The sequence below is a fragment of the Engystomops pustulosus genome, chromosome 3 (genome assembly GCF_040894005.1).
Source record: "Engystomops pustulosus chromosome 3, aEngPut4.maternal, whole genome shotgun sequence".
Taxonomy (NCBI): Eukaryota; Metazoa; Chordata; class Amphibia; order Anura; family Leptodactylidae; genus Engystomops; species Engystomops pustulosus.
Window position 1 is genome coordinate 66,935,656 of NC_092413.1, and position 13,371 is coordinate 66,949,026.

The 13,371-nt window shown below is 43.9% G+C and overlaps 1 protein-coding gene across 6 annotated transcripts in view; it reads right to left on the minus strand.

Annotated features, from left to right (window-relative positions):
* The window catches only part of ADGRG6 (adhesion G protein-coupled receptor G6), a 538,359-nt gene that overhangs the window by 159,103 nt on the left and 365,885 nt on the right, over positions 1-13,371 (minus strand). For all 6 annotated transcript variants that reach the window (XM_072140986.1, XM_072140983.1, XM_072140981.1 and 3 more), the window contains one exon: positions 5,493-5,578. In XM_072140986.1, the coding sequence (XP_071997087.1) occupies positions 5,493-5,578 (86 nt within the window). The remainder of the gene's footprint in view (positions 1-5,492; positions 5,579-13,371) is intronic.

Genomic DNA, 13,371 nt, shown 5'->3' on the forward strand with positions numbered 1-13,371 from the left:
TCGCCTCCACGATCCTCCACAGCATCCACCAGCGTTCAGCTCTCCATACCCCAGACGCTGGAGTGCAAAAGAAAGTATAGTGCAACCTACCCACACGCCCAAGCCCTCAACGTCCACATCTCCAAACTGCTTAGCCTAGAGATGCTGCTCTATAGGCTGGTAGAGACCGAGGCCTTTCAAAACCTCATGGCAGCGGCCGCCCCTTGGTATTCCCTATGCCGTCCCTGCCCTGTCCAAGCATCATCCGTGCCCTGACCAACGCCGTTTCTGACAAGGTCCACCTGACCACGGACACAAGGATGAGTGCTGCCGGGCAGGGCCACTATGTATCGCTGACGGCACATTGGGTTAACTAGGTGGAGGCTGGGACCGAGTCTGACCCTGGGGCTGGTCATATACTGCCATTGCCAAGGATTGCGGGGCCTGCCTCGGTCCAGGTCTCAAAGGCCTACTATGCCTCCTCCTCCTCCTCCGAATTACCATCCGTGGGCATGGCGCCATCAGTCGGTAGTCAGCAGCAGTGCCATCGCTAAGCAACAGCAGGTGGTGCTCAAACTGCTGAGCCTAGGCGATAAAAGGCACACCGCCCAAGAGCTATTACAGGGCATCTCGGCGCACACTGATCTGTGGCTGCCACCGCTGAACCTGAAGCCAGGCATGGTTGTGTGTGACAACGGCCGTAACCTGGTGGCGGCTCTGCAACTCCGCAGACTGACACATGTGCCATGCCTGGCCCATGTGTTAAATCTCATAGTTCAGCGGTTCCTCAAGACATACTCCAATCTGTCTGATTTGCTCACGAAGGTGCGCCGCATCTGTGCGCATTTTAGGAAGTCCAGCACAGATGCTGCCACTCTCAGGGCAGCGCAGCGCCGCCTCCAACTGCCCGCTCACCGACTGTTGTGCGACGTGCCCACGAGGTGGAATTCAACATTAACCATGTTATCAAGAGTTTACCAGCAGCGCAGAGCGATTGTAGACTGCCAGATGTCAACTTCCACCAGAACTGGTAGTCAGGTCAGTCAGCTTCCTCAAGTCTACAATGAGGAGTGGACGTGGATGTCTGATATCTGTCAGGTGCTGAGTAACTTTGAGGAGTCAACACAGATGGTCAGTGGCGATGCCGCCATCATCAGCCTCACCACCCCGCTGCTTGGCCTGTTGAAAAACTCTCTGGTCAGCATGAAGTCGGAGGCAGGGGAAGAAGATTCCCTTGTTGATAGCCAAAGCACCCTCAGGTCTGTTTCTCAGCGCATATCAGAGGAGGTGGAGGAGGATGAGGAGGAAGAGGAGGAGAATGTTGGCGAGACAGAAGAGGGGACCATTGTTCAGTCCTTCACTGTTCAGCGTGTATGGGCAGAAGAAGAGGAGTTGGAGGAGGAGGAAATGGACAGTCAGGCCAGTGAGGGGAGTGAATTATTGCGCGTTGGGCGCATATGGCAGATTTCATGCTAGGCTGCCTATCCCGTGACCCTCGCATTCAAAGAATTTATTCCAGCACCGATTACTGGGTATTCACTCTCCTGGACCCACGGTACAAGCAAAATCTTTCCACTCTCATCCCTGGAGAGTAAAGGAGTGTGAGAATGCATTAATACCAGCAGGCCCTGGTGCACAAGCTGAAACAGTATTTCCCTTCTGACAGCGCTAGCGGCAGAGGGCGTACTTCTGCGGGACAAGTAGCGAGGGAGAGTAGGCAAGCAGGCAGCTTGTCCAGCACTGGCAGGGGTACGCTTTACAAGGCCTTTGCCAGTTTTATGTCACCCCAGCAAGACACTGTCACCTGTCTCAGTCTCGGCAGAGTAGGGCTGATCTTTACAGAAAGATGGTGAGGGAGTACGTAGATGACCATACCATCGTCCTAAATGATCACACAGCTCCCTACAACTACTGGGTTTCAAAGCTGGACATGTGGCACGAACTGGCGCTGTACGCCTTGGAAGTTCTTGCCTGCGCTGCCGCTAGCGTGTTGTCCGAGCGGGTTTTCAGTGCAGCTGGTGGCATCATCACCGATAAGCGTACACGCCTGTCGACTAACAGCGCTGACAGGCTGCCGCTTATCAAGATGAATAAAGCCTGGATTTCTCAGGATTTCCATTCTCCACCAGGTGAAAGAAGCTCAACCTGAATAATGTATGCACTCCTCCTCCTCATTGTCCTCCTTCTCCTCCTCTTTGTACACTACAGCAGAGGAAACTGGCTATTTTTTGCCAGGGCCAACTGGCTCTAGCTATAGTACTCGTCTCCATTGCTACCTCCACACGTCATCGCCATAGCTGCCTCCAAAAGTCGTCCATATAGCTGCCTCCATACATGGTCCCCTTATCAAACGAGCTGTGTCAGGCAGAATTTTGGGTTGTTTTCATGGCTTCCACATCAAACTTGTTAACTTTGTCGCCACTAAGCACTTTAATTAGGTTCACACACACTTTTTTAGCACTTTATTATTCACTACTTTAGAGTTAGTGGCATCCCCTGTTTAAAATTTTCCAATATCCTGCAAAAATTCGGTTGTTGACAAATTTGTTAACACATTTGTTAACACATATGACTGTGAAGTTTACAAATAGGACTGTTAGAAATTCCATCTGTTCTTTGTCATTTACTTTAAACTGTCGGTTTGGTAAATATTCAATATGGAGCACATCAGCACTGTAAAACATGGTTTACATGAATACTTGAAAATATCACTAAGCTCTTTAATTAGGTTCACACGCACTTTTTTAGCACTTTATTATTCACTACTTTAGAGTTAGTAGCATCCCTTGTTTAAAATTTTCCAATATCTTGCAAAAATTCGGTTGTTGACAAATACGTGAACAAATGTGTTAACAAATGACTGTAAAGTTTACAAATGGGACTGTTAGAAATTTCATCTGTTAAAATAAGACTTTGTCATTGATACGAACATTATTGAAAGAATTGCATGAAAACAGTTTATTTTATTTTGAGAAAAAAATTGTGAGAAATGAATTGAATTTGCATATAAAAGACACGTAGCCCAACATGCTGGTAAGCCCCGGAAGAAGCCATATCAGGCGAAACTCGGAGTTGGGCGGTATACCGAGCGTGCTTGTTTTATCCATAAGGCCTTTTTAATCTTTACTCTTGTGAGTATTTCCATTAAAACAATTTTTACGATCAAAAAAGTACTGCACCATCGTTTTTTTCCTTTCTCTTCCCAAATCTAATAGTAATTAGAAGAAGGAACGAAGAAAGTGGAACGAGTAGTGGAGGAACAAGTTCCCGGGTTGGAACAATTAGGAGTAGCACAGAAGCTACGGGCTACCTTGAGAATCCCCAGGAGGGACGCCGTGCCGAGCTACCTTACCCTGTATGAGGATTTTTCATGCCCTAGGCATGCAACGCTGAGTACATTGGGTATGGACTAAGGACTGTCCCCGTGAGTACCAAAAATCTCTGGCTGGAAAGGTACTGCACCTTTTTTCCTAAATGTGGAGTGGATGAACGTAGAGGCGGAGGATTAATCAATTTTGTAATCCACAAAATATACTGGCAAACTTTTATCATTTACCGATATTATTTCAGCACTTATTGCGCATCTGTTTACATTCCCCTCACCCGCCATAACCCAAACTTATAAGAACACTACTACACTTGATCTTATACAAAAGGTTCTTAGAAGTGCTGTTTGGGGAGTAGCCGAGAGACAGGGGCTTGGATTGGCGAGAGTTCGCCTGGCAGCAGAGCGCCAGCTCCATCCCAAGATCCAACTAACATAGTTTTAACTGCAGCACCTTTAATCTACTACTACTTCACTGCCTCCATACATCGTCCCCTTATCAAACGAGCTGTGTCAGGCAGAATTTTCAGGTGTTTCATCAGATACATAGTGGAACTCGGCCCATCTGTCGCCGCCATGCTGGAGACCTGAAGTTGCAATCTTAGCAGCGCAATATGGATGCCCCATACTGTCGCTCTTAATCATGGAACCATTTTCGAAAAAACAATTAAAACTAGAACCACTATGCTATTCCATTATTCATAGGTGAAATATTAAAACGACCCCGCCTGCTTTGAAAATTATAATTTTTTCAAAGTAAACGCTTCTGGCCCCCAGGCCCATTTTGGGTGGGGAGGAGCCGAGAGACAGGGGCTTGGACAGGGCGAAAGCTCGCCTGGCAGTGGACCGCCAGCTCCATCCCAAGATTAGGCAGCCTCAGAGGCATCCATGCATGCTGCCCCTGCTGTTTCCTGTCCATTTTGCCTCCACGATCCTCCACAGTATCCACCAATATCTCATTTCAACTCTCTATACCCCAGACGCTAGAGCACGAGAGGATATGCAGCACATCATCCCCCTATTAAACGAGCTGTGTCAGGCAGAATTTTCAGGTGTTTCACCAGATAAATAGTGGAACTCGGCCCATCTGTCGCCGCCATGCTGGAGACCTGAAGTTGCAATCATAGCAGCGCAATATAAATGCCCCATACTGTCGCTCTTAATCATGGAAGTCGTCTCCATGGCTGCCTCCACATGTCGTCCCCTTATCAAAAGAGCTGTGTCAGGCTAATTTTTTGGGTGTTTCACCACATACGTAATGGAACTTGGTCACTATGTCGCCACCATGCTGTGTTATCGACTAAATATACCGTCAACCTTTTGTTCACATAGGAAATCATTTCAGCGCTTCTTGCTCACCTCCTTTGGTGAAGCCTGAGTCCATTTAGGGTATGTCGCCATGACACTCTCTAGCCTGCCACTGCTGCCGCAGCCTCTGCATGCCGTCCCCTATAGTGTCAGGGTCAATTATTGCATGTTTTAGATGCTATCTAGCCTCATTCGGTCACTCTGTCATGGCCATGCTGTTGCCCATAATTTTGGCATAATGGTGCGATTAAGCAGCCTCAGAGGCATCCATGCATGCTGCCCCTGCTGTTTCCTGTCCATTTCCGTGGTGTTTCCATCCTTTTCTGAGGTTCCCAGGTGTTTGGCCAAGCTTCCCTGTGCAGAGCCTTGGTCCCCTTGAAAAATTCTCGAGACTCCCATTGACTTTAATAGTGCTCGCTCATCTCTAGTAACTAGTAACAAGGAAAAGTGCCTTCTTATAGCAACCAGTATGGTTTTTCTAATACTTGGTGGCTAAACATCCGTTTTTTATATCTATACTAAATGTTATATTATAGCGTATGTCAGTTTTATGTGTAACTGTAACTTATGGTGGAACCTATGCACAAAATCATTTCCTCTCCTGGGGATCAATAGAGCTGTATTGCATCGTGAACCAAGGAAAATGGCAAATATTGTTATAAAGTTGATAATATTTGGCTAGTAAAGTAAAAAGTAATTTGTTATTCAGTTTTAAATATAATATTTGTTTCTAAATGCAATACTGTTCCTAAACTTGACAGCATTTCTTTCAATTCTTGTAATAAGTGAAACCATAGAAATGCTATACATTAATAACTATATTGAAATTAGAATTCTCCTCTGTATGAATGGAATCTATATCGAAGACAGGTAAACTTACCCAACTTGATACCAAACTTTGGACTTTTAATTCATCGTTACTTAAATCACTCATCACAGTAATAGAAATCCGATAAAATGTCCCACCTGTGCAAACAATATAATAACGTCAATTTTACATACATATAACAGACATTCAGTTTTGACATAAGTAATTATCAAATTGTAAAATTTTGATTGGTTAGTCTAAAACTATTTGTTTTTCACAGCCATGATTTCCAATATAGCAATATTAGTAAATATAAATGTAAGCCAAAGTTTAAACAGAACTGCTACCAATTACTACAGCCAGAACAGTCTGTTATGAAAAATATGGGCATGGTCTTGGTACTTACAACACATGATTTAACAGGCAGCTTGACCCACAGGGAATTTAAATAGCAACACTAAAAAATATGCGTGCATAATTCTTAAAAATGTTAGGAGATGGGATTTTAATATTAAAACAATAAAAAAGATTTTGACTTTGTTTTTAGATTTAATGACTAATTTTAGATTGATTGACTAATTGATTGATAACATGGGCATACAAACTATAGAGGCAAACCATATGGCAACTATTGGGCCTTTGGAGAGGGTCCCAAGCCTGCTGTGTTTTATCCTTTCCCAGTGGAACCACATTATACACAAATAATAGAATCATGATAGGCTGTTTGTGTATGTGACAAGCAGTGTGGGAGGCATAAAAAGCTCCAAACGGAAAGGTGTATTATCCCCTTGAAAAAGCTGCACGCGAAACCCGCTTAGGGGTTCCGAGTGCTGCAATTATGGGTAAGTGGTGTGAGGAGACCCTGAGCGCTTGACTCCCCTGAAGCATGTGGTGGGACTGGATGTATTACTGGATGTATTACACTCATTATCTATTCTCTTTACAAGAAGGATACATGATAGTTGCTGGGAGTTGTGCTTTGGTATATACTTGTATATATAATTATTTTCCTCACTGGAACCATTCTTGCTTACACTTTTTGTCTCAGGATTTATTGGAATTTCTTTTTTAATTTTTGTATATGATGTCTATTTTAATGGTGAATAAAATTAATTTGTGATTATGATGTGACCATTTTTCTGTGTTCATCATTGTTTGTGATGGGAGTTCACATTTTTCAATTTTGGTTGATCCTAGATGAGAGTGGATGATTTGTGCATTAATTTCTTCCTTCTAATGTATCCGGAAGCAGCAAGCTGAGCTGCCATACAATTCTATGTAATGCGCTGCCTGGTATAGAATTGCTCTATATCCTGCACCTGGTCAGGCATCAAAAGGTGCAGGCTGTAGCTAGTACAAAGAAGTGGGGCAGGAATGCACCATATGGGTCCACTCTGCCACTAGGCATGCCCCCTTTCACACCCCTCCATGCCACATGGCATGTAGGTAGTATAAAGGGGATATATTCAAAATTCCTCAAGGAACTGCAATAATTTCAGGGCTTGTTTCACATTGGGATATATCTATACCGTATATACCGGCGTATAAGACGACTTTTGAAGACAGAAAAATCTTCTGTCTTCTCTGGGGTCGTCTTATACGCCGGTAATCGTCTTATACGGCGGCGGTCCCGGTGCATGGAGAGGGCTCACGGGCTGAGCCCTCTCCATAGCCGGTAAGCCTTTGCTGCATACTGCAGCTGCCGGCAGCTGCCGGCAGCCTCAAAAAGACATCGGGGCGCATACTCACCCTCCGTTGGCCCCGATGTCCGCGCTGTGCTGTCTTCAGTCTTCCGCGCCGTCTTCTTTCTTCTGCTGGGCGCCGCCATGTCTTTCCCCGGGTCGGCGCCTAGTATAACGTCAGCAGCGGCGCATCATACTAGGCGCCTGCCGGGGAAGATCAATGGCGGCGCCCAGCAGAAGAAAGAAGACGGCGCGGACATCGGGGGAGCAGCGCCGCACATCGGGGCCACCGGAGGGTGAGTATATAAGTTTTTTTTTTTTTTTAATGCTGGGCAGTGCTGTATACTACTGGGGGCTGTGCTGTATACTACTGGGGGCTGTGCTGTATACTACTGGGGGCAGTGCTGTATACTACTGGGGGCTGTGCTGTATACTACTGGGGGCTGTGCTGTAATGGTAATGTTGTTGTTGTATGCCTTATGTTTATGAGCGACAGTTTTCCTGCTATATACCTGCATGTCATAAGAATTTACATTTAAAAAAGGACCATGTTAAATTCAAATCTGTTTTTTTTTAAATTTTTACCGGTGTTTTGTATGCGTTGGAAAAGGGGTAGTCTTATACGGCGAATATATCTTAAACTCTATATTTTAAACAGGAAAGTAGGGGGGTCGTCTTATACACCAGGTCGTCTTATACGCCGGAATATACGGTAGTTCTTTTAAAATACACTGAGGTGGTATCATTATGGTTTTGTCTGCTAATTGAGCTACATTTACTGTTTTGCCAACCTTCTAATGTTAAGCATGATGCGGTAGACACATTTATGGAATCCGATTTTTAAAAAATAATAAAAAGCACATTTATAAAACTATTTATAAGGTTTACTTTTAGTATAATAAATCTGTTGTGCAAAATGAAAGGTTTAAAAAGACTCCAATAACTGGAGTAAGATTCCTGCATGATGATAAAGCTCCTTAATATTATAATTTGTGGTACAAGCTTGTTATATTAATCACATTAACTAAAATCTTATGTGCTATAAAAACACATTACAATTAAACTCCGAGCAGACTGCAAAGAATGACCCAACATGTTTAAAAATATAAAAAAATTGATTTATGTTTCATTTTATACATTTCATTTCAATAGCTAATCATCAGCCATATAAACATTTTTTAAAATGTTTAATCATTAAGCTAGGGTAGAAAATTTCTTCAAATATGCTATGTTGTATATTCTATCAGTATTCTACACGTCTGATGTGGTCTGCTGTCACGGGTGGTCCCGCAACCCATTTCACGGATCGCCGGCTCACCAGTGCTCCCCCATGTGCCCCCGTTCCAAGGCATATCCACTTACCTGCACTGGCTTCACAAAATTTAGAGGGCCATTAAATGGCACTGGCCTTACCCAGAATTCTATTTAATCCAGCCTCTCCTCACACACCCTGCTGGATCTTTGTGCATCTTAGCCTTAGAGAAAGCTTTCCTGATGCCCTTTGCGATTATCCTAATTTCCCATTGTGACCTCAATTTCATTCCTGACCTTTCTCCTGTGCTGCTTGGTCTGACCTTCTTCTACATCCCGACTCCAATCCTGTGCTGCCTGTCTTGACCTCTTGCCTGTTACAGACCAAGAGTTTCTCTGCCGACTCTGTACTATGCCTTGGCTGTCACCGCGGACAAATTTGTGCCTGTGGAACGACCTTGTGGTACCACGCCGCAGCAAGATCAACCCGCTTTGCAGCGGGCTCTGGTGAAAACTGGTTACCACTAAGTCCCAGGTGTCGGCTTACGTTATCGTCTGCGGTGGGCCAGAGGATCCACTAACTCTGAACCTGAAATCTGTATTGATGTTGGAATACTAAACACTTATCCTTTGTTATGTTCTGTTGAGAAAATGATTTCAAGGTGGCATTTTCAAGCTTACAATTCTATTCTCCATTAATTACTAAATGTTAGAATGCAATTTTAATTCACATCCTAGTCTACTTGTCTCCATTTCACTTGTAGCTTTGTAAGTATAAGGTGTAAGGTTTTAACTAGATAGTCTACCAGTGCAACATTATGGGGCACATTTATTTACAGGGTCACCAGAGTTCACTGCATTGTCCGTCTATAATGCTGCATGCGGCTATTCACTGTCACGGGCACCACCGCGATCCATACCATGGATCGCGGGTGCACCCGTGTCTCTCTCCGCTGCCCCGGTCCCGCTCCCGTGCACTCACCTCGCCTGGCTCCCGCTCCTGTCCGGACTAGGTCCCGCGCGCGGCCCCGCTCCCTAGGGCGCGCGCGCGGCAGTGTTTCCAGATTTAAAGGGCCAGCACGCAGGTGAGTGGTGCTGGTCATTTCCTGTTTGGTATTTAACTCTATGTCTCCCATCATTCCCTGCCGGATCTTTGTGCCTCATAGCCTTAGAGAAAGCTTCCAAGCGAGTATTTTTGTGTATTCCTGCGTTCCTGTGTATTCCTGCGTTCCTGTGTATTCCTGCGTTCCTGTGTGTCCCCGCTCCTGAGTCCTGTGTTGTCGCGTTACCCAAGTTCCTCCGTGTGCCTGTGTTCCCGTTCCCGCCTGCCTGGACCTCCTGTTGCTGAACCCGGACTTGACGTTGCATCTCTGCCGCCTGCCCTGACCCTGTACCTGGACCTGACTACGTGATCGTCATCCACTAAGGTACCTCGACCTCGGCTGCCACCGCGGGCTAGTCACACTTGGGAACGTCCTGGTGGTATCCTGCCGCAGCAAGTCCAACCCGCTTTGCGGCGGGCTCTGGTGAATACCAGGTGCCGCTAGGCTCCGGTCCCGGGTGTTGGCTAGTTCCACCTCCCGCGGTGGTCCAGAGGATCCACTGATCCTGACATTCACTAAGATCATGCGCCTGAAATCATGAATGCGTCGCTTTCCCCGCTCAGGTTTTTTGTGGTGCACCTTAAACATTGAGCTTGCGACACAATTTAAAAGTAAAATACTGCCTAATTTGCGTTGCATGGAAGCCAGCACAGCTGTGACACAAAGAGGGTCACTTGCGCCACAATCACAACAAACACACTTCTTAGCTACCTGTGCAAGCCTGAAAAAAGGTGCACAGTCCCACAAAAGTAAGTAAGCCCCTATATCTTTAGTGTCAGCCACTGTGCTATAATGATATATCTTGGTGTAGTATATGGTGTAGTGTAAGAATAACTGGGTTCAGGAAGTTAGAGTTCTCCTTATGGAGAGTTTGCCAATTAAGGCCGCCTCATAGGCATGTCAAGACTTATAGCAATTCATGCTCCACTAGGGGATACTGGGAAATGCAATTATGTTTTCCAAGGTGGAAAAGGGACTAAACAATGCCTCTTCTGCTACCTTGAAAGACAGCTAACAGTTTGTACGTGTGCTACAATGTGTTCTTTTTACAATATGAAAGCATTTCATTGCTGCATGCATAAAGGTTCTTATTTTAACTCTAATTTTGATAAATTAAGTACTTAAGTCAATATATTACCTCAAAAATGTAGTCATGCAAAGCTACATGTTAAGTGAAGACAGTTAGCAAATTGATTTCAGTAGTGTATGTGAATGCATCAATCCTATTTACACTAATCACTGAAGATTTGATCTGTAAGAGCACACATCATCACTGTGTTCGAGCATAATACTTTGAAGGTACAGTACATGTAAATAAAAAATCTAAAATGTTTATGTCACCTGCACCATTTATTTCTAAATTGGTGTTCATGGAAATGTATACAAAAAGCTATTGATCAGTATATATATATATGTGTGTGTGTGTGTGGGCTACATTCCTCCTATAGTCTATGCTTAATTTAATTCCCTATTGCAATATAACAGATGCATGAGGGGTTACATACACATAAAGCATGGATTTTAAGCACCTAGTAAAATCTTCATTACTAAGCTCCCTGTTAATAAAGTAAAATAATATACATTAGACACAAGCATATCAAGTGACATATTTATTCAAGATATTTCACCATCCTAAATTCATTAATATTTTCTTAAAACCTAAATAAAGTGCGACTGTAGGGGGATGGCTAGGGGGACAAGGAGGACAGATAGAACAGTGAGCCCTTAACGGAGGTCCCCAAAGCTGTCACCTGCCTACTTGCCTCTCGCATCCTACGTTGATATGGGACAACTATGGAGACAGTCCCTTCCAAAGCCACAGTGCAGACACAAAACAAGATAAATAAAGAAATAACACAAAAGAATTACAAGTGGTGTGGGTCACAACAAGATAGCAGATACAGTGCCAAAATCAGAATCCAAAACAGGAAGTCACAATGACAAAGCCAAGATCACCAAGCCAGAGATAACTAAGCTGAGCATCAGGGAGCTGGGTGTGACTGAGATAAGAAACACAGAGGAATCCTAAACCACAGTTTACACACAGAAAACAGAAATGAACACCTTGTAAGCAGCATTCTGCAGACAGAAGACAATGCAGGCATGGATAATACAGGTACACAGTGTACAGTGTACTAGAATTAATTAAAAAAACAAAGAACAAAATCACATACAAATAAGTTTTCCAGGATGGAAAAAGGAAAACCACGCCTCTTTTTCTGCCTGCAGCCCCCTTAACACTAAGCATGACTTTCAGGAACCCTAATGACATGAGGTTCTTGGCCAACTATACAGACCTTCTAATGAGGAAAAAAGGAAGGTGTCCAGCAATGTTGGTTTCCAAAAACAAGGTAAAAACACAATTTATTTCCAAAACATTATAAGCATCACAATGCCATGGCAGGGAAAAAACAAACATTGCTGGACACCTTCCTTATTTCCTCATTACACGGACTGACCACGCCTCAGCTTGTCCGAACAGCGGAGCAATCATGGACATACATGGCATCCCAGGTGAGTTGTTTCTTTTTCACTCTCCTTTGTATTTTTGTGTATACAGACCTTCTGCTTGCAGTACATGGTACACATGGTTTCACATTTTCACATTTCAGCATTCACACCTTGCTGCAGATAACCTATCTATACTGCAGAGGAACTATGGCCCGCCCACACACCAAATATGTAAGCAACAGAATTTAATCACTGGAGCATGACTGGGGAGATGAAAAGTAAAAGGAGACATCTCCCACCTAGGACAGCTTATCCTTGCTTCTGGGAAGCATGTGTGCATGAGCTAATATATGCTCCAGTGTGCACTTACACCCGAGTTGTCTGGATACTAAATAATGTCAAATTCTGGATGGCCACCACACTGGATGTACACTAATTTAATGTAGAATTAGAGATGAGCAGGTTGGTCAAAATTTGGGCTTGACTTGATCTTGGGAAGAACTTTGACTTAAATATGAACCCAATTATAATTGGGTTCATTGTGATTATAACACCTATAAATGGTAAGGAAAATGGGGCAAGTAAGGGCTCCAAAGCTAAAAAAAATGGTGGGAAAAGGGCAGTTGCCATGCCAACAATGGGCTAGAAAAGGTATAACACAAAATTGAAAGAGAAAATCATTTAAAAAATGTAAATTAAAGAATGATGTTTCAGGGTTAATGGTGCTTTAGGTGTTCAAATGGAGTTATTATCTCTGCAGTAAAAGAATCAGGGTGTTCAGACACAGTTTTTTTCTCTGCGACAAAAAAGCACTGGGAAAACCACAAACCTTTCCTCTCACTGTGGTTAAAGACACTCAGACCTAAATATTCAAAGTTGAAGCTCCAAGAATACAAAATTGAAAAAAGTTTCTGGAAGTTGAAGTTCAGGGAATGCGGAATTGAAAAATTTCAATTTAAAATTCCAGGAATGCAAAATTGAAAAATTTCAAGTTGAAATTCAGTGAATGCAGAACTTATTCAGATACTGGAAAATCCAAGTTGTGTAAGAACCAAGTCTTGTTCATCTTAATGAATGTAAGAATGTTCCTGTTGGCTGTGGAGAGTTGTGAATCCTCTTGTTGGTGTTGACACCACTGGCCAAGCACACTAACTGTAAGTACCTGCAAGGAGAGTGCCTGCAAAGCATAGAGGGATAGCTCTGGTCACTTTGTCCAATTTTTCCACCCAGAAATTGAACCGGGAGATGAGTGAAAAGTAGAGATGAGCGAGCACTAAAATGCTCGGGTACTCGTTATTTGAGACGAACTTTTCCCGATGCTCGAGTGCTCGTCTCGAATAACGAGCCCCATTGAAGTCAATGGGAGACTCGAGCATTTTCAAGGGGACCAAGGCTCTGCACAGGGAAGCTTGGCCAAACACCTGGGAACCTCATAAAAGGATGGAAACACCACGGAAATGGACA